Consider the following 21,116-nt stretch of genomic DNA (forward strand, 5'->3'; position numbering starts at 1 on the left):
GGCTATGGCCTGCAGGCAGCTTGGGAGATGCTCCCAGCTCCATCCGGCCATCACCCCCACTCATGGCATGAGGACCCGGCCTGACAGGCCCTTCCTCAGTGACCTACTACACCACCTGTCAATACAGCAGCCAGATGTGCCGGGGGACTCAGGCCTGCCCTGCCAGATGTGTCAAGCTCTCCGAGCACATCCGGCTTCCCCTCGGGCACATCGCGATTATGATTTAACACTCGCTTCTCCAGCCTGTGTGAGTCCTGAGGCTGGGAAGCTCCGCCATGTTGATCCAGCTTAAGGTCTGGGGGCCTGGAGCCCACTGCTCGTCTGTGGGGCTGTTTTCTCAAGGACCCAGTGAAGACCTTTCCAAGCCCTGTTGCAGTGATAGCCTCGAGCCGGAGGGAGGGCTTTTGTGGAGCTTTATTTGTTCCCCATTTTCTCACGAGGATCCCATGTTAGCCTGGGGAGGAAGGTGGGGAGTACAACATTAACCCCAATTATAGATGAGGGATGTGAGGCTCAGAGAGGGATGTAGTGAAGAAGTAGCTCAGCTAGGACTTGAACCAGGCAAGGGAACCTCACGTACAAAGGCCCTGAGGCTAGAGGAGGCCTGATATACTCCAGGACTGCCAGGAAGCTAGTGTGGCTGCAGTGGGGTAGACAGGGAGGCTTCTAGGAGTGAGTTCAGAGAGGTAAAAGAGATACAATTACAACAAGAAGAATAAAAGGCCTAGGGATGGATTTAACCAGAGAGGTAAAGGGGGCTTTGTAGGCTATTGTTTTTTACTCCAGGTGAGGTGGGAGCTGCGGAAGGGCTTGGAGCAGAGAAGCAACACACCGCTGATTCCTGTTCTCCAGGATCCCTCTGGCTGGTGTGTTGAGAGCAGGCTGCAGCCAGGGGAGAGTGGGGAGGTCGGAGGGCAAGGGCGAAAGCCAGGAAACCAGTCGGGAGGCTACTGCAGTGAGCTGACAGCTACTGCTCCTCTGCCCCTCTTCCTTCCCTTCCAGTCTGGGTATCAGGACTCCTGGGCTGCAGCCCCAGCTCCATCGGCCACTAACTTGCTGTGTGACCTTAGGCAAGTCACTGTCCCTGTCTGGGTCATGTATTCTGTAGTCATAAAATGAGGAGCTTGGACCAGAAGATCGTGAAGGTCCTTCTGACTTCCAGTGACCCAGACCCCACCTGCTTCTCCAGGCTTATCTCCCACCTCTCCCAGACTTGAACTTCATGCTTCAGCGACCCTGAACTATTTGCAGCTACACGCACACACACACACGCACACGCACACGCACCATACTACTTCAGGCCTCCGTGCCTTTGCACTGGCTGCCCCTCTGCCTGCAGTGCCCTCTCCCACCGGCCACCCGGACTATGGAGAGCCTGTGTTCTTCAGCAGCTCTCAAGCTCGCTGGCATCTCCTGCACAGCCTCTCCTTGACCCACCCCCGACACACACACCCCCACCTCACCCCACCCCGCTTCCTCAGTGTTCCAGGGCACTTCCACAGGCCATGCTGTTCTTTAAGAGACAGTTGATGGGGGCTTCCCTGGTGGCGCAGTGGTTTAGAGTCCGCCTGCCGATGCAGGAGACGCGGGTTCGTGCCCCTGTCTGGGAGGATCCCACATGCCGCGGAGCGGCTGGGCCCGTGAGCCATGGCCGCTGAGCCTGCGCGTCCGGAGCCTGTGCTCCGCAACGGGAGAGGCCACGGCAGTGAGAGGCCCGTGTACCGCAAAAAAAAAAAAGAGAGACAGTTGATGAAGTGGATGTAGACTCGGAACTGGCTTCAAATCCCAGCTGCATCTCTGGAGTTGCCTAATGTTTTTGAGCCTCTGTTTCCTCTGATAATTATACTTCCTACTCCCAGGGTCAAGGTGAGGATGCAGTAGAATTGCAAAGCGTGTACGTAACCCAGCGCCTGGCACGTGGTAACTGTCTGGAATCTGGGAAGCCAGATTCCAGCTGAAGAGAAAGAGCCGTCGCGTGAACAGAGGTGGCGGCAGGGGGGTGGGCGTACCCTGGACAGTGTGGCCCCAGATCCCTGGAATAGCCCTGGTCAGGAACCCAGGACGGCCTCCAGTAGCCCCATGACCTGAGGGCACTCCTGTCCCCCTCTCCGCTCACCTCCTCCATCAGGGTCTGGTCAAAGCTGCCTGCCGGCAGACACACCACACTTAGAAACGTCCTTAATTGCTTCACCATAGTGGGGAGTCACCCTGCAGGCAGATAATTAAAAAGTTCAGAGCTTGATTAATTGGGAGGAAATTGGAGGAATGGGGCTGCCTGCTGGGCGGGCGGGAGCCCTCAGCCCCCACCGTGAGGATGGCAGGAAGGGAGGTGGGCCAGAGCCGGGACTGGGGGCCTGACGTAGTATCCAGGGGCTGGCGAGCCGGGAGTACATCGCCCTTAACCCACCTTCACGGCCGTGGGGTTCAGGGTCTGGCTCCCGCAGGCGTCTGTGAGCTCGCCCCTCCGCACCTTGGGGCCTTCTAGCCTGCTGTCGAGTGAGGTGTTACAGAGGGCCTGCTCTGTACCAGGCAGTGAACAGGGCAGGCACGGGGGCTGCCCTCATGGAGCTCACACTTGGGCAGGTGGGATAGTGGGAGGCGGGGAGACAGACGTTAACCAAATGCCAAGAAGAGAGCCCGCTACTGGGGGCCCCGGATGAGCCCTGGAGTCTCTGACATGGTCAAGAGGCCTAGAACACAGTCTCCAGTCCACACACAAGCTGGGTGACCTTAAGCACAAGATTCCACCTTTCTCAGACTCAGTCAGTCAGTCCACAAACACTTCCTGAGACCCCCTGTCCATCACCTCTCAGCCAGACCCCGGGGCTGAGAGGTGCCAGACGCTATGAGCACCCACTGCCACCGGGCTCAGGGCCTTGTGCAGGGGCAGTCACACCTGTATAGTCATGCAGGAGCAGAGGCGAGGGGCTTCAGGAGCACAGAAGGGAGGCCCTAAACCTGGCCCTGGAGAGGGTGGCATCCCAGGAGAAGGACCCAAAGGAGCTGGAGCTGAGATGTGAAGGGCGAAGAGGAGTGAGCCAGGCTGGAGCTGGGACCGCGTAGCAGGCAGAGGTGACACCGAGCACAGCCCGTTGGGGAGCCGGAAGCTGCCTCCTGTGACCCGAGCCCAAGGCTCGGCTGGGAGGCTGTGGGAGCTGAGGCCGGCGAGGTGGACCCTGACGGGGAGGCTGAAGCGGGCGGGACGCGCCACAGGCACAAGGGAGCCACTGAAGGGTCTTGAGCAGGGAAAGGACTTAGCAGCCGGCTGCGTGGAGGCTGGCCTGGGGGAAGCCCTGGGTTCCCCTCTCAGGCAAAGAGGAGGCGTGTTAACACAGCTCCTGCCTTCTGACTTCTGTCGTCCTGCCAGCTGCTGGCAGGGATCCACAGAGCCCGGGTCCCAGCAGGGGCAAGTGGGGGGAGCCTGGGCATGTGGGGGAGGGGGACAGGATGACTGACATCCCCTGGGTGGTCCCAGTAGGAGCTGCCACAGCAAGGGGATGACCCTGAGGCACTTCCTGGACTTAACCTGGAAGGGCAGGGCCCCCTTGAGGGAGGAAGGGCTGGTCAGGGAGGGGCCCCCTTCATCAAGCTGGAACACTGAGGGCCTCGGAAGCAATGTGAGAGCGTGGACTGTGGGGACACAGGCTCTGCCCCTATGTCTCTGAGTGACTTTGGACGAGGCACTTCCTTTCTGTGAGCCTCAGTTTCCCAATCTCTAAAATGGGAATAGCACCTCCTATCGCACAGGGTGATTATGAGGACTGATGAGGTTATGGGCTCCGGAAGCTCCTGGCCCAGCACCAGCAGGCACACGTAGACACACGGTGATCAGAAGCTCCTCTTTCCAGCCCAGGAGCTTGTCGCCTGCTTCCAGTGTGGCTTTGCCCCTGGCACAGATCAGCACCCTTGCCCAGCCCGGCTCAGGGGTACTGACTCCCCTGGCTTAACTTCAGCAGCAAAAGCAGGAAGCGTGCAAAATGCAAAAGACACTTTGCATGAGGGAGACCCCAAAACCCCACCCACTCAGCCACAAGAACACCACAAGCTCAGCCCTGACAAACGCTCAGCATAAGCCCCTAAAAACACACAGATCAGTTCTTCCACAGTTCAAGGAGAATGCAGGGCCCAGGGCTGGGTGCCTGAGCTTGTCCACAGCCAGAGTCCCGAGCCTGGAAGAGGCCACAGAGATGGTCCCAGCCACAGCCAAAGGAGGCAGGAAGTGGCCTGGACTCACAGAGCAAGGGGCTGAGGGGGCAGCCGAGCCCTGGCCTCCCCGCTCTGGGCCTAGGACTCTTTTCTCTGTCCGAACTCCTCTCCCCGACCCACATCCAATACTACCTGGAGATCCCAAGGCAGGAAAGTAAGCCAGCTGCCCTTCAAACCTGGCACTGCTGAGCCCAGGACCACTCCCTGGCCCCTCCGCCCGCAGTGGCCAACAGTCAGCCCTGGTTGAAGACAGGCGTCCCAGACTCTTGCTCAGGTGTAGCCTCTAACAGGCAGGGCCTGGGCCTTTTGTCTGCATGACTCAGTGCCTAGTACACAATAGGGGCTTAATAAGCACCTCTTGAATAAATTCATAACTCACCATCTCCCCAACTGGACCCACACTCCTGAGGGCAGGGACTACTTCTTTGTCTCTCTATCCCCAGGTCTTAGCACAGAGCAAGTGGTGGGCCAAGAAAGAATGTATATAATAAAAGCAAACACTTGCATAGCCCTTAATATGAACCAGGCGGGCACTATTGCAAGTGCCTTCTGTGAATTAACTCGTGTAATCTTCCCAGCAATTATAAGAGCAGTGTCATCATTCCCCCCATTATATAGACAAGGAAGCCAAGGCACAGAGAGTGAGGTGACTTACCCAGAGTCACACTGTTAGCAAGAGGCAGGCTTGGGATTCCGCCCTGGCAGCCAGCTACACAGTTCATACCCAGGTTCAACTTCATCAAGTTCTCGGGAGTGGGAGTGGGACTGTGGTGAGCCTGCCTCTACTCAGAGCCACAGACAGAGCCCTCTGGTCTACAGGACCCCCCAGGAAGAGAGAGAAACTCCTTGCCCACCCTGGAGGCCTGGCACACTGGGCCTGACAACATCTGAGTCCACTGTGGCACCAGGCATTCTGGGGCTTAATCCGGAGTCTCTGGGAGGCGAAGGGGGAGCACAGCCGCAGGCCAGCCAAGGAGGCTTCGAGGATCACCCGGTGCCAATTAGCAGCCCCGCCGTGCCAGGGCCAGATGGAGCCCTGCCTCGGCCTGACTCATGGCTCATTCGGTCAATTATCACCTATCCCCGGAGCCCAGGGGGAAGGCCAGGAGAAAATCTGTTTCCCCGTAATCCTCTCTCCTCCTCCCGGCCGACTGCCATCCCTGCCTTCGGTTGCCTGGCTAAGGGCTCTGGGCGTCTGCAGAAGGCAGGTGCTGGTTGGCTGCTTTGGCTCCAGGTCCTGGGTTTGGGGCCCAGGCTTTGGCTCCACCTTGCTGAGTGACCCCAGCAAGCCCTGTCCCCTAAGTAGCCCTGACAAGATGGTCTCCACTTGTGTCTCCACTCAGCAACTTGATAATTTTGTGTCCTGGAACCACAAAGACCTGGAGTCAAACCTCAATTCTGCCACTTAGTAGCTGCGTGACCTTGAGGCATTCACTTCACCCCCTCTGAGCCTCACTTTCATCATCTGTAAAATGGGGGTGATAATGGTACCTACTTCCGTGGGTGGTCATGTGGATTTAGTGAGAGAACCCATGTAAATCACTTGCACTGGGCTTGGCACCCGGAAAGCACATAATAAGTGGGAATTTTTATTGTCCTTGCATGCTGGGTGAGTAATAATACCTAACATTTATATAGCGCTTGCTGTATGTTCTAAGCACTTTATGTATGTTAACTTATCAAACCCACAGCTCCTGCCCTTAATTTGTTCACTGTCCAGTTAGGAAGACAGACCTGCCTTCATTCGACAAACTGAATTAACTGAGCACCTACTATGTGCCATACCCTGTACTAGGTGCTCAGGGTGTAGAGATTAAAGCCCCAGCCCCTACTTAAACCAGGGTTCACCAACTAGTGGGTGGTTACATATGGGTGAGGTCCAGTGGTGGGATGGGCTGTTTTTTGGTGGCTTGGATCACAAGAACTGACTCTGGGCATTTCTTCCCAACTCAGTATTCAGTTATCTTAGATTGGTAGCATGAAATTTGCCCTGATGGGAGCATTTTCACCATAGAAATTGGCAAACACAACAAATCAGGGCTTTCCCCCCCTCCCCAGCCCTTTACCAGCACACAGCCGTCCATGGAGTCTGAGTTGTGTGCTGTAGAGAGTGGAGGGCAGGCCTCCCAGAGGTGCACATGTCAGATTCACCAATCCAGCAGGGCAGGAGGATGAGAGAGAAGGACATTCAGGCACGGAGAACAGTGCATGTGCAGCCAGGGCATCCAGAGAACTGCCAACAGAAGAGAGAGGTGACAGATGGGGCTGAGAAGCATTCAGGAGGGTTGTCTGGGACTGAGGGCATTTCTGGGATGCAGAACTTCCAGCTTGAAAACTGGGGACAACTTGGTCACCCTGGTGGACAGGCTGACGGGAGGACCTGTGGGGAGAACACTGAGAGGTGGAGAGGGATCTGAGCATCAATGCAGCCTGGTGAAATTGACATGATAACAGCGGTAACAACCTGGCATTTACTTGGCCAAGTATTTTCTACCCCACTTTCTCATCTGATTCTCACAAAACCCTATAAGGGGTATATTCGTTCACTCAGCAAATGTATATTGAGCACCTGCTATGTTCCCACTACTCTGCCAGGAGCTAGGGAACCAATGAGAACCAGACAAACCCGGTTCTTCTTTTCCTCTCCAGGTACTTCCAGTGCAGGGTGAAGACAGATGGCACACAAGACAGACGTAATTGTTTTCTAATACAATTACAAATTGTGATGAGGCTCAATGAAGGAAACAGAGACTAAGACTGAGGGGAGTGGCAGGAAGGGTCAGGAAGACCCCAGAGCCGCCCTTGCAGGGCTAGGTGTGTGCATTCATTCTAAGTATGCAGGGAGCCCCTGGTGAGTTTGAGCTCTGATTCATTCTCAGTCAGATCACTCCAACCACTGCGGAGGATTGGCGGGGAGGCAGAGGTGGAGCAGGCTACCCATTCAGAGGCTCTCACTGCATCTACACCACGCAGGTATCATCAGCGACCTTTCCGGAGGAGGAGACTGAGTCTCAGAGAGGGCGGGAGACCTGTCTGAGCCCACACACCTGTCAGAGGTGCAGCCACCCAAGTCTGTGACTGCAGCTCTCATTGTTTTCTTACCACTTCTGTACAGGAGACTCAGGTGTTGGCAGGACGGGGTGCCTTCCCAGCTGAGAAGCTAGGAGCAGCGTGACCCCTGGGCCCCTGGGCAACGTGGACGGGGGAGCTGCCCCGGACCCCTCTTTGTGGGAGAAGAGGTGGCTGATGGGAGCTGAGGCCCTGGCACACCCTAGTCACTCAGTACACCTGGGATCAGAATCTGCCTCTGCTGGTAAAGAGCCATGTGTCTGCTCGTCTCTGGACCTCAGTTGCCTCAAATGTCAAACAAGGTAGCTGAGCTGGATACTCCCAGCTCTCACTACCCCCATCCATCACTCACTAGGTACCTGACCTCGTATTCACAGTTTACAGTCCAGCCAGATAATTACAGATTTGTAAGTAATTAAAGTGGGAAGCTCAACCCTTTGTGGGGGCTGAGGGAAGACTTCCTGGAAGGGGGTGTACCTTCACTGTCTTAAAGGGGTGCACGCGTTTGCCTGATGACAAAGGGAGGGCATTCCAGGTAATCGGGGCAGGAGAGACAGGCCGGAGGTGTGTGTGTGAGCCTGGGTGGCACCATATGTGGTTGACTATGGAGCATCAGGCAAAAGGCTTGGGGTGGTGGGCACTGAGAGGGGGCAGGTGCCAGCCTTGGGGTCCTGAGTACCCGGAGGAATTTAGGGAGCTCTTGTGGATTTTTCTTAAGTAGCAGTTTTATTGTGGTATAACTCACATACCATACAATTCACCTATTTAAATTGTACAATTAAGTGATTTTTAGTGTTTTCACAGAATTGTGTAACCATCACCACAGTCAACTTTAGAACATTTTCATCACCTCAGAAAGAAACCCCGTACCCATTAGCAGTCAGTCCCCATTCCCTGCTCTCCCCAGCCCCTGGCAACCACTAATCTACTTTCTGTCTCTATAGATGTGCCTAGTCTCGACATTTTCATGTAAATGGAAGCGTACACTATGTGGCCTTAGTGTCTGGCTTTTTTCATGAAGCACAGAGTGTTTTCAAGGTTCATCCGTGTTGTAGCATGTATCAGTACTCCATTCCTTTTTATGACCGAATAGTATTCCATTGTATACCATTGTGGATTTTTAAATGACACAGAAAGGTTTGTGCTTTAGAAAGCCGGCCCTGGAGCGTGGGCAGGAGGAGGCCAGATGGCCGTGAGAGGCTGAGGAGTGGGTGGGAGGAGCTTTCTGGATGCCCACGGGGGTGGGAGGGCCGCAAAGAAGAGCCAGGACTGGGCCCTGCTGAGGAGGAAAGACCTGGTAATTGATGGGCTGCAGGGGGTAAGGGGAAGGACGAGGCACCCAGGGTTCCTGGTGACCGGGTGGAAAGCGACACCACTTCTCAAGACAGAAGAGCGGGTTTTATGAAGCACAAAGATACAAAAGATACAGAAAGCGTAGAATGCCCGGTGGGAGGGCCGACTGGTGGCCGGGCAGTACACCTAGTGGAAAGAGGCAGCCTAGGGAGTCAAAGAGGGGCCAAGACATGGCGATGGGAGAGGACAGTCGGGAAGGTGGTCCAGATGGAGGGGCTGGAACATCGTGGAGGGGAGAGTGGGCAGCCACCCACCAGCCAGGCCCGCGGAACCGCCAGCAGATGGAAGAGGCGTGCTAAGCTGGGCAGGCTCTCGCCTGAGAGGGAGCCAGGAGGATCCCAGTCTTGGGGCCAAAAGCTTCTGGCATCTATCAGGATAGTCCTAGACCCTCACAGGATCCCTGTGTCCCCATTCTACAGCAGAAGAAACTGAGGCTCAGAGAGGTCAACCGCTCAACTAGAGCCAGGGCTGCAGCCTGTGTGTCTTAACTAGACAGTGCCGAGATGGTGGGCTGCCCCTTCGTCCAGCCAGCAGGGAGAGGTGGGTGCCTAAGAGAGAGGGCAGGCAGGAGGACTCCGGGGTTCCAGGGCCAGCACGGCAGAGTGCAGAGAGCCCTGGACAGGCGCCCGGAGCAGAAGCTGCCAGTCCCTGCCCGGCACTCATGGACTGTTGGCCCAATGCAAGTCTCCTAAAGGCAGAAGAGTGTGGTGGTTAGGGAAGTGGCCTCTGCAGTCCGACCACCCGGGATCAAATCCCAGCTCTGCCACCGTAAGCCCACATCCTCGGAAAGTTGCTTCACCTCTATGCTTTCTTTCCCCCATCAGAAAATGAGGGTGACAACGTTACCTCTGTCATAGGGCTGGGTGAGGCATCGATGAGTTACTGTGGGTTAAGTCCTTAGAACGGTGCCAGCATTTAATAAGTACTCAATAAATGTTGTCCAGTCCATATTTACACTCTGAGCCCTGCCTGGTTTCTGTACGATGGATGCCCGAGGCACTCACTGCCATCCTCCTCTTTGGTGTCACCATAGCCTGGTTGGTTGCATCAAAGTACTGTCTTTTCCTTGTCTGGCGGCTCCTTAAGGACTGGGCTGAAGCCGAGATCTTCTCTGAGATCCTGGCAGGGCCTGGTCAGGGTGGCATCAGCCAGGGCTGCAGGGTTAGGAAGGGTGCCACCTTCTGGAAACTCCCTCCAAAAAGCAGGCAAAGTAGGGCCCCAGGGGGATGGGGGATTCTGTTTTCTAGCACCCTAGGGGGAACTGTCCTTGGCTTATTTACTGGGACTTCCCTGAGATTGTAACTGCAACCCCTGCCTGACCCTGGGCCAGGCCCTGTTCATCACATACAATCCTCATGGCTACTCTATGGGGTAGATGCTCTCTTACCGATGAGAAAACTGTAGCTCAGAGAGGTTGAACTACCTTTCTGAGGTCACCCAGCAGACTGGTACGTGAACCAGATACAGTTGAATAATGCCAGGAATTGTTTAGGCAGTTTTGCCTGAATAACCAATGTAATCCTCATAACAACGCTAGGAGGTAGGTACTATTGTCCCCATTTTACAGATGAGGGAACAACTTAAGTGACTTGCTCAAGGCCAGATGGCAGGGACAGATTGCTAGGATGGGATTTGCTAGGCAGCTTGCACACTAACCACCGTTCCTCACTGCCTTTCTACTTACGTGATCGCCAAAGCCCAAGCTCCTTCCACCTCAGCAGGCGGCTTCAGGAAGTATTTATGGAGCGCCTGCTCAGTGCCAGGTCTATGCTAGGCACAGGGAAAGGAGCTGTGGTTCAGACAAGGCTCCGATCCTGGGGGAGCCGAGGGCATGGCCAAGAGATCCCCTTGATGAATAATTATGGCAGGGAGGTCAAGTACCCTGAACGCAAGTCATGTAAGACCGAGGAGGGCAGCATCTCTGAGGCTGGAGCTGGTTGAGGAGTTGGGAGGAGGGTGAGTTGCTAAGACTTGGACTTGCAAGATAAGCTTGAAGACTGGGCCTGGAAAAATGATTTCGGGAAATCTGTGTGAGCCATTTACATGAGGAAACTAACACTCAGAGAGGTGGAGTTTCTTGCCAAAGGTCACACAGCACATGAACATGGAATGCAATCCAGGTGAGAGCCCCCGGCCTGTGGACAATTCAGCCACATTTCATCCCAAGGAGGAACTTGTCCATTGGAAAGCTCTTCCCTCTCCACCTCTCACTTACCCCTTGCTTGATCCCCCACCTGAGGCACCACAACAGAGCTGCGATTATGAACCCCAGTAAGCAGAAGAAGGCCAAGAAAGGGGCAGGGCCTACACCCCAGGCCTCCTGATTCCCAACCCAGGGTCAGGAGGAAGGGAAGGGTGGATTTGCACATAGGCCCACACAGGAGTGGTCACCCTAAGCCCTGAGCTTTAGAGCCTGAATCCAAATCCTGAGCATCCCCCCAGAGCAGGGAAGAAGGCCAAAGCCCATGGGAGAGCCCAGATTGCTGAATGCCCACCAAGTGTAAATACTGCCCTCCCCAGGCTGTCCCTGGTACTGCAAGCCCTCTTTATCTCAGTAAATTGATCAAACACCTGCTCTAATGAACAGCTCCTATTCCCTGGGCACCTGCACCTTGCAAGACCTCATGCCATGTGCCTTACACACTTATGCCAAGTGCTCACAATAGACTGCAGAAATGGGTCTTAACATCATAGTTTTCCTAATAAAAAACCAAGTCTCAGAATGGTTAAGCCACTTGTCTGGGCCACACAACTAGAAAAAGGCCAAAGCAGCAGACCCAGGTCTGTGTGCTTCCAAAGCCAACGTCCTTTCCTGCTCTACCACATCACCTCTCTACGTGCCCCGTGCTGTGCTAGGGCTTTTTTTTACTGTAATCATCACAATCATCTGGAACCCAGGAATCTAGTTACAAGAATCAGAGCCCAGCCAGCCATTAGTAAGCAAGACTGAGCCATGAGCACTGCCCTAGACCTCTGCAGAGCCTTCAGACTAAGTCAGGATTGGTCCTAGAAGCTGTAGCACAGCCAACCTGGAGTAGACAAAGGATGATTGCTAGGGGCACCAGCTGAACCCATAGATAGCTTCAGAGACAAGCAACCAGGTAGCCTGAAACCTTCTGGGCGCAGCTAGGACTGCCATGTTGGGGCCTGGAGACCCCCAAGAGCTTCAGGAGATGGGGCTCCCCATCAGTGACACCGTGTGGCTGCTGTGTGATCCTGTGTGGCCACTCCGTGATGCTGCACCGTCCTTCCAAGCCTGTGGCCTGAGTCCTCATATGGTTTCCCCAGTGACTCTCCTTGTCTTCTCTCCAGGTTGCCCGTCTGGAACCTTCAAGGCCAACCAAGGGGATGAGGCCTGTACCCACTGTCCCATCAACAGCCGGACCACTTCAGAAGGGGCCACCAACTGCGTCTGCCGCAATGGCTACTACAGAGCAGACCTGGACCCCCTGGACATGCCCTGCACAAGTACGTCCAGGGCCCCAGAAGGGCGACGCCTGACCGAGTCCCGAGTCCCTGCTGAAAAGCTCAGAGCGAGGGTTGGGTGGCTCTCCGGCTATAGTTTCCTAAGTGAGGAGCAGCCAGTTACTTGGTGGGAGGGGAAATGGAAAACTGGCTGGAAAGGACCATCCTGGGGTAGTCATGCTGCCAACATGCAGACACCACAGAGCTGGCATCTGGCTCCTTATCCCCTTCTGCTAAGTCACGTGGAGTATGAAGTCAAGGTCTTGATTCACAAAGGGACAGAGAATGGGAAGTTGGCAGAAGAAGAACCAACACAGGTGGTGTCTGTGGTAGAAAAGGCTTCCTAGTGTTCTTTCCTGGCAGCAGCTGCCTGAATCACAAGCCAAGATTCTCCAAGAACAGGGTGACTACGAGGGCAATGTCACAACCCTGTATCAGACAGGAATGGCAGTCAGCTGCAAGTAGCAGAGAGCTGACCCCAGTGGCTTAAACCATAAGGATTTATTCTCTCACATAATAGAAACCCAAAGATAGGCAGCCCTGGGGGTAGTGTGGTAAATCCATGAACTTCCCTGAGACCCAGCACTTTCTTCTGCTCCTCCATCCATAGCATGTGGTTTCTACCCTTCAGGTCACATCATAGTCCAACATTGCTGCTGAAGCTCCAGCCATCACACACATTCTCAGCAGCAGAAAGAATGAAAGGGACAAAAGGACATGCTGCAGCTGTCTCTTTTCTTAAAAAAAAAAAAGCCCTAACCAGCAATTTCTGTATATCAGTGGCCAGCACTTAATCACAAGAGGCTGGGAAGTATAGTCTTTAGCTGGAGGTAGTTGCCACCCTGAATAAAATTGGGTTATAAGGAAAAGGGGGAAATAGATATCGAGTGGATATAATCCCCAGCACAAAAAGACTATCCCTAGCGAGGAACACCAAGGAGGGTGGAGTCCAGGGAGAAAGGTTTAAGCAGATGTGTGTACCAGGATGCGAGTTATATTCTAGAAGCCTGTCTGTTGAGTGGAGAGGAGAAAGGATTTGGAGGAAACCTTTTGGGAGGCCTAAGCTGGAGCCAGGGCAGTGGGCACAGAGGGATCTCTTGGGGAACGTACCCCCAGAGCCCCCACTGACCGACACCTCTCCACCTCCCCAGCCATCCCCTCCGCACCCCAGGCCGTGATCTCCAGTGTCAACGAGACCTCACTTATGCTAGAGTGGAGCCCGCCCCGGGACTCAGGTGGCCGTGAGGATCTTGTCTACAACATCATCTGCAAGAGCTGTGGCTCGGGCCGGGGCGCCTGCACCCGCTGTGGGGACAACGTACAGTACGCACCCCGCCAGCTGGGCCTGACCGAGCCTCGCATTTACATCAGTGACCTGCTGGCCCACACCCAGTACACCTTTGAGATCCAGGCCGTGAATGGCGTCACCGACCAGAGCCCCTTCTCACCGCAGTTCGCCTCTGTGAACATCACCACCAACCAAGCAGGTAAGCACTTCAAATGCAAGCGCCCGGGGCAGCTCCGTGCCATGCTGAGCCAGATGGGTATCCTGCCAGCCCTTGTTAAAGACTCCTTCACATCTGTGGAGTGGTTTCCTCTTTTCCAAGGCTGTCCGTGTGATCCAGCCACCTGGGAGAGTGAGTGTTGCCTCTCTACTGTAGTGGCATATATAATAATTGCAGCGTTTGTTGAGCATGTGTTATTGAAGGTGAGAGTAAAGCTGCTGTAACAAAAGGGCCCACTGTTCGGTGGCTGAAAGAACACAGAAGCGCATTTCTCTCTCATGTAAGAGTCCAGGGGTGAGCAGTCCAGGTAAGCAGGGTAGCTCTGATCCACTTGGAGATTCAGGGACCCGGGTTCCTTCCGTTTTGTCTCACCAGCCTCCATCCTCCTTGTCTGCTTGGTTGAAGCTGAGTTGCAGTTTTGTCTGCGCTCTAGCCTGCAGGAAGGGGAGAGACGGAAGACCCAGGGCAGCAATATGTTTTAAACAAGGTAGGCAGAAGTGGCACCCGTCGCTCCTGGGCATGGTCCACTGGAAAAAACGTGGTCACGGGACCTCACCGAGCCACAGAGGAGGTTGGGAGATGTAATCTCTCCCAGCCTAGCTCAGACCTCCATCACAGCAGAAGGTGGGGAGACAGACTTCAGTGGACACCTAGCAGTTTCCACACGTGCTTTCTCTGAACCTTCAGCCCCCTCCAGTCTAACTCCACCAAAACTCCTCTCCCCAGGCTCATCTGTAATAATCCTTTCTGTGACCCCATGTAGCACCCCCATCATCTGCCCCTCTTTCCTTTACAACAAAAAAAGTTGCCAAACAATGCCGTCTCACTACCTCCCCCCGTCCCCTCTTCACTCCACCGTACTCAGGCTTCCGGCCCTACCTCTCCACCAAAGCCACTATCCTCAGGGTCACCTGGGACCTCCAGATGGCCAGGTCCAGGAGGCGCTTTCCAGCCTCATCCCCACCCAAGGGCCATGTGAGATTTTCAAGAACCTTCTGGTTCCTGTGGTTCCTGCAGAAGACTCTGTGGTTGGCACTGTGAGTGTGCCCCCCAGTTCCTCACTCAGCAACCTTTGCCAAGCCCCTGCTGTGAAGCGTGGTCTGGACCCCATCTAAGTAGAGCCAAGGGAGGTCAGGCTCCAGGACGGAAAGTGAATGGGCTGCCCAGCTTACCTTTCTGATGCCGGGTGGGGCCCACACAGTAAGCACTCAGGGCATCCAGAGATGGAGGTCCAGGAAGGCTTCCTGGAGGGGGCAGGATTTGACCTGCAGTTTGAAAGACTAACAGAATTTTGAAGGGAATGATAGAAATAAATGGAATTTGAGAAGGAGGAAGGGCACGCCTAAGGACCCGGAGGGGGATGGGGAGCCAGCTCTGCCTGGTTGAGGAGTGCTTTCACACGTGACCTCACTGCCACCCCCCGGCCTCCTGGAGTAGGAGGAACCTGTGTCCTCATTTCACAGACGACGCTCAGAGAAGTTGAGTCACTAAGCTAGGCAGGGTGCAAGGCAGGCATTGACTAGGTCTAACAGACTCCAGTCCTCAGCACAGTCCACAGTGCATCCAGGGAACCATGACTGTGGGTCTGAGGAGCGTGCGTGTGTGAGTGTGCATATTTGTGAGAATGTGTGGTGTGTCATCGGCTATGTCCGAGTGACCATGTGTTTGTGATTGCACGTGACTGGCCATGTGGCTTCTCACATATACGTGCATTTGTGAGCATGGGTGTGTCTGAATCTGAGGGGCTTGAGTTTGTATATCTGAAGGTGGCTCAGCCCGTCCGTGTGTTTGTGTGTGGGAAGGAGTGTGGTTTTGTTTGTCAGCGTTCGTGGTGCTGCTGGGCCAAGATGGTGCGGTTACGGGCATGTGCTGCAGCACTTGCAGGCCCGTGGGTACATTTAAGCCGCCCTCAGGTTGGGGTTGGGATGGCACTGACTCAAGGAGGGCAATCTGAGAGAACTCTCCAAAGCCAGCAGCTGTTGGCAAACACACCTGGCTGTGAGTCTCTCCAGCTTGACAAAGCTCTGAGGGAGGGAAGCCAGGCTCCCAGTGGGGGTGGAGGCGAGGGAACTCTCTTCACCTGGGAGGAGCTAGAATTCCCCAGAGCCCCTGGAGTTCTTTCCCTAGCTGTGGAGGCCTCCCCTGCATCCATTTGGGAGCCCTGAGTGTCAAACTGCCTACTTAACCAGCTCAGCTTATTAGCAGCAAAGGCTTCTGGGATGGACCCCTCCTGTCTGGAGCTGGAAGTTCCCAGAGAATAGAGAGATGGGGCAGAGTGGAAGTGAGGGCTCCCAGAGAGGAGGGTGCAGGGGGAGCCCTCAGGATTAAAAAGCAGAAGCAGCAAGGAACAAGCCCCGGGTTAGGAACAGGGGACCTGAGTTTGAATCCCAGTTTTGTCATTCATTTGCTATGTGACTTTAGTGTATTGGTCAGTTACTGCTGCAATGATGCTGCATAACAAAACCACCCCCAAACCCAGTATTTTACAATAATAATTATTTTCTCACTCACTAGTCTCTGGGTCAGCTAGGGTTTAGCTAATCGGCACCAGGTCCTCTGAAGTGGGCAGAGCTCCAGAATGTGAGCTGGATTCAGTCTGTTCCATATGTCTGCTCATTCTCCTTGGACTAGCAGCCCCCCAGGCTCATTTCTCTTGTGGTGAATGTTGTGAACACAAGTGGCCGAGCCAAGCCAGGCCACATAAACCCATGCCATTGCCTGTGGCACAGTCATCCACAGTGAACGCACCCTGCAGGGCTCTTTGGCAGAGAGTGTGGGTGCGTGATCCTGTTACAATAGAGGCAGAGCTGAGATCACCCATCCAACCTATCACACTTGAGAAAAATCAGTTCCTCCCTCTGGGCCTCAATTTCCCCACCAAATTGTGCATCAGAACTGTGAGAGCTTTTTCAGAACACAGGTCCCCTGCCCCCACCCCAGACCTGCTGAATCAGAACCCCAGGAATAAGACCTGGGAATCAGCATTTTAAACAAGTGGCTCAAGTGTTTCTTAGCATCAGACAAATTTGGGAAAGTCAGGTCTAAGTGAGTCCAAGCCCCTGTAAGCCCTCAAAGCCCTGAGGCTTTCTGGGTCATAACCACCCTTTCCCCCTCCTCTTTGTTCCAAGCCCCTTAACAAGCCCCCCTCTCTCATAGATGCCCAGAGCCCAGGTGGGGGCTGTGCAGCCACACACACCCTCACCGCACTATCCCCCTTTGCCAGAGGAGGAAACAGAGGCCCAGAGAAGCGGAGTCATTTATGCGAAGTTCTGCTACTAAGTGGGCTCAACTAGGATTTAAACCCAGGACCATGAAACTCCAAGTCTACACTGTAGAACAGACAGTTCCTGCCATTGAGATTTATGCCGTGGTTGGGAAGATAAGACATGGACAGAGTTTACATATTAGATGGCATAAATGAGGACCCAAGGAGGGGTCTGGGAGGTGAGGGAGATCACAGGCAGGAGAAATCATTTCCTCCTGGGAAATGGGAGAAAGGCATGCCATGGAAGACTTCCTGAAGAGGAAGCATTTGAGCTTAGCTCTGAAGAATAGAGAAGCTTCTAATAAGCAGAGATGGAATCGTGCGGAGAAGAAGGTATCCTAGGAGAGGGAAGTACAAAAGGCAGACTGGAGGGAGAGTTCTCCTTTCTCTTCCTCCAAGGCACCAAGCTTCTCTGCCACAGGGTTTTTGCAAATGCTGTTCCCACTGCTTGGAATGCTTTGCCCCTTTCCCCCTTACTTTTTTTTTTTTTTTTTTTTTTTTTGCGGTACATGGGCCTCTCACTGTTGTGGCCTCTCCCGTTGCGGAGCACAGGCTCCGGACGCGCAGGCCCAGCGGCCATGGCTCACGGGCCCAGCCGCTCCGCGGCATGTGGGATCCTCCTGCACCGGGGCGTGAACCCGCGTCCCCTGCATCGGCAGGCGGACTCTCAACCACTGCGCCACCAGGGAAACCCTCCCCCTTCCTTTTGACCTAGCTCATCTTCATTGACCTTCCTGACCTGGTCACATGCCCCCAGCACCATGGCCCTCAAGTTCCCGTGGCTGAGATTTTAGCTTCACGTCTTTGATCATTTCATTCCTGTCTCCCCACCACCACCATGCATTGGTTCACAGTGAGTCTCCTTTCCCTCCCTGTGGTTCTCCTGGAGCCTAGACAGGGGCACACCACAATGTACACTTGGTGAGCAGTTGCCCAGGGGTCCAGAGAAGCATGGAGTGAGGTGGGGTGTGGAGAAGTACGATGAGGCTGGAAAACAAGACTGGGGACTTGATTTCCAGACAAATGTATTCAGTGCTTGGTTTTAACTGGACCCTAAAATTCAATATATAAATATCTAGCTCATGCCCTTATAAGGAGAAAGTATTTCTTTTGGGCAAGTGACTGGGCCTTGTTCGCTATCCCTTGGCATTCACCAGGGCCAGAGCTGTCGTCTGACTTCATAAAGCCATCACGCTGCCTTCGAACTATACTCTGCCACTCCAGAATGCCTTTCCGTCCGTGTTCACGAGTCCTCTCAGGGCCCCCCAGAGACAGGAGGCCAGGCTGGGCTGCGTATCCCCGCTTGGAGGATAAGGAAACAGGATTGGGAGAGGTCAAGCACATGCCCGGGCTCACTCAGCTGGGAAGGGGCAGACGCAGGGTTCAGTCTGGCTGTGCAGAGTCCACGGTCCCCGACACAAACAAACAAGACAACATAGAGGTGGACGGGAGGGGGAGGGCGAGCCTCGGCAGCATCAGAGGGTCCGAGGAGAGCCTCTCTGAGAAGGTGGCATGTGAGCTGAGATCCGAATGACAAGGCGGAGGCAGCCATGCAGACCTAGGTGCAGGCAGCATTTCAGCCACGTGGGGCTTGTGCTAGGGGCTGGCCCCAGTACTCCGGGCCTCCCTCCAGGACTGCAGCGGACACACTCTCACCCCAAGCAAGCCCTGAAGAGCTGCACCTCTGCCTGGTCCCAGGGGTGGAGGGAAGGGTCTGGGCTTTGGAATCAGGCAAACAAACCTGGCTTTGAATCAAGCCTAGCTGCTCCCCGGCACTTAGCCCCAGACAAGTCACTTAGCCTGCGTCCGATCGCATCTTCCTTATGGGCATTACCACCCCCTCTTTGCGGGTCGCTGTGAGGCTTTGAGCTCATGTTCTCAAGGTACCTCACAGGCTGCCTGGGATGGCAGGCACTCAAAAAGCAGAGATCATTCTGTATTCACTCGAATCATACAATAGCACACATTTGGCAAGTGGTTTACTATTTTTGCCAGATACCAAGTCCTGAACGATGAATCTCCCCAACCTCAGTGGGTTCTGTTATTCTCCTATCTTACAGGTAAGGAAAGCAAGGTGTTAAGAGTTAAATGACTTGCCCACCAGGCAAGTCACTGGCAGAGCCTGAATAATTACATCACTGCATACTCAGGGCCCAGCGTTGGCTGGAGCCAAGCCTCCTGCACAGGTAGGGCAAGCTGTGTACCTAGACCTGCCACACCACAGCCTGGCTGAGCAAGTGCAGCCTTTGGGGCCACCCATACTGACTGACCAGTTAGGAAGATCCCCCGTCATCATGTCCTAGGGGGTCGTGTGGGAGAAAAAGGCATCAGTGCTGAACTTGACAAACTCTGCCCTCATCCAGCGCGCCCCTTTCCAAGCTATGTGACCAGGCTGTCTAGGGAACCTTACTTCTCTGAGCGTCAGAGGCCTCGCCTTCAAAATGGGCATGTTTCCACCATCCCAGCTTTGCAAGATGGTTGCCAAGTTAGTCATAATGTGGACAAAGCACCGGGCACAATAGATGGCAGCTAGACTTAGAAATGAAATCAGAAGGTATGTTAGTTTCCTGTTGCTACTACAACAAAATGCCACAAACTTAGCAACTTACAGTGACACGAAGTTCTTACCTTACAGTTCCGTGGGTCGCAAGTCTAGTCTGGATCTCATCAGGCTAAAATCAAGTGTCAGCAGGGCTGTGTTCCCTGCTGGTGGCTCTAAGGGATGACCTGTTTCCTCGCTCACTGGGGTGTTTGCAGAATTCAACTCCACGTGTTTTTAGGATTGAGGTCTCCGATTCCTTGCCAGCTGTCAGCTGGGAGGTCCCCTAGCTCCCAGGGGCGTCTCTCCGGTCCTTGCACGAGGCCCCCCTGCATCTCAGAAGCAACAACAGGGCGTCGAGTCCCCCCTCAAGCTCCCGCTCTCTCGTCTGACTCTCATCTGGGAAGGATTCTCCTCTTTTAAGATCTCAAGTGATTAGAGCGGGTCTACCTGGATAATCCGGGATAATCTCCCATCTCAAGGGCCATAACCTTAATCACATCTGCAAAGTCTCTTTTGCCATGTAAGATAACGTATTCACAGATTCCGGGATTAGGTCGTGACATCTTTGGGGGCCGTTATTCTGCCTATCACATGCACACGTAAGTCAGAGTACATCAGCATTCATCCAGTGCAAACACCTCCTTTTATAGAGAGCAAAACTGAGGCCCAGAGAGGTTCCTGAGTGGCTGCCCAAGATCGTACAGCAGGCCCTTGGCGGAGCTGGTCTCTAACACCCTCGCCAGGTGTCAGAGTCTCTGTCCGTGACACCACTCCACATGGCTTTCTCATGGAAAAATTTTCGACTTTCCAAAGCCCTTTCTGCCAGCCATGTTCTCCTCTGATCCTTTTGCCCTCCTGTGGAGCGGGCACACAGCGGCTGGTCTCTAGAACTGGCATGATCATGTACTCACCTACTTCTCTCCCTGGGGGTGGAGAGGATCAGAGAGAGATAGGACAAGAGGGCCCCCAGTGAGGCCCATGCCTGGGGAAAGGAAGAGAGAGGGGGAGGGCGCGTCCCTCCCTGGGCTGAAGGCTCTAAATGCCTCGTCCTCTTTCATCCTCCCAAGCGTTCTGCAGGGGAGGCACTGCCCGCCCAGACTATCATCTAAGGTTGGTTCAGCTTGCCTGTAACAGGAGGAAGAATAACAGGTAGCCGCTGCCACAGTAATGCTGTTTAGCAATCAACCGCAAAAGCAATGGCGTAAAAGCAAGAAGCACTTATCTAGCTCGTGAGTCTCCTGGTTGGATGGGTCTTGGCGGGGAGCATTCATATGTTTGCGCTCCAGCTACTCTGGGTTCCTCAGCAGCTCTTCCCTTTGGATTTCGTCAGGGATCTATTGCATGTTCGGGGTTGAGTGCGGTGGGCTGGTCAGGAATGGCCCTGGTGGGGACAACTGGGGCAACAGCTCCGCTCCATGTATCTCATCCTCCAGCAGGTCGGCCTGGGCGTGTTCTCGTGGCCATGGCGGGGCACCTAGACGGCTGGCAGATACATGCGAGGGCTTTTTCAAGCCTCTGCTTATATCGTATTTGCTTATATTCTATTGGCCGGAGCACGTCACACGGCCAAGCCCAGAGCCAGGGTCAGAGGCTGATTACACAAATTACAGGGCAAAGGATATAGAGACAGAGAGGCAAGTAATACAACCAGTCTACCATAGTCGCTTAGGCCAAATGGAGATTTATTTTTCTTACATGTGAAGGATGTCAG

General features: G+C 54.4%; 1 protein-coding gene across 1 annotated transcript in view; it reads left to right on the forward strand.

The window, feature by feature from the left end:
- The window catches only part of EPHB2 (EPH receptor B2), a 185,917-nt gene that overhangs the window by 132,044 nt on the left and 32,757 nt on the right, over positions 1-21,116 (forward strand). The window contains exons 4-5 of the mRNA XM_060015781.2: positions 11,941-12,096; positions 13,245-13,580. Of these exons, the coding sequence (XP_059871764.1) occupies positions 11,941-12,096; positions 13,245-13,580 (492 nt within the window). The remainder of the gene's footprint in view (positions 1-11,940; positions 12,097-13,244; positions 13,581-21,116) is intronic.

Source organism: Delphinus delphis, chromosome 1 (assembly GCF_949987515.2).
Source record: "Delphinus delphis chromosome 1, mDelDel1.2, whole genome shotgun sequence".
In the NCBI taxonomy this organism is placed as follows: domain Eukaryota; kingdom Metazoa; phylum Chordata; class Mammalia; order Artiodactyla; family Delphinidae; genus Delphinus; species Delphinus delphis.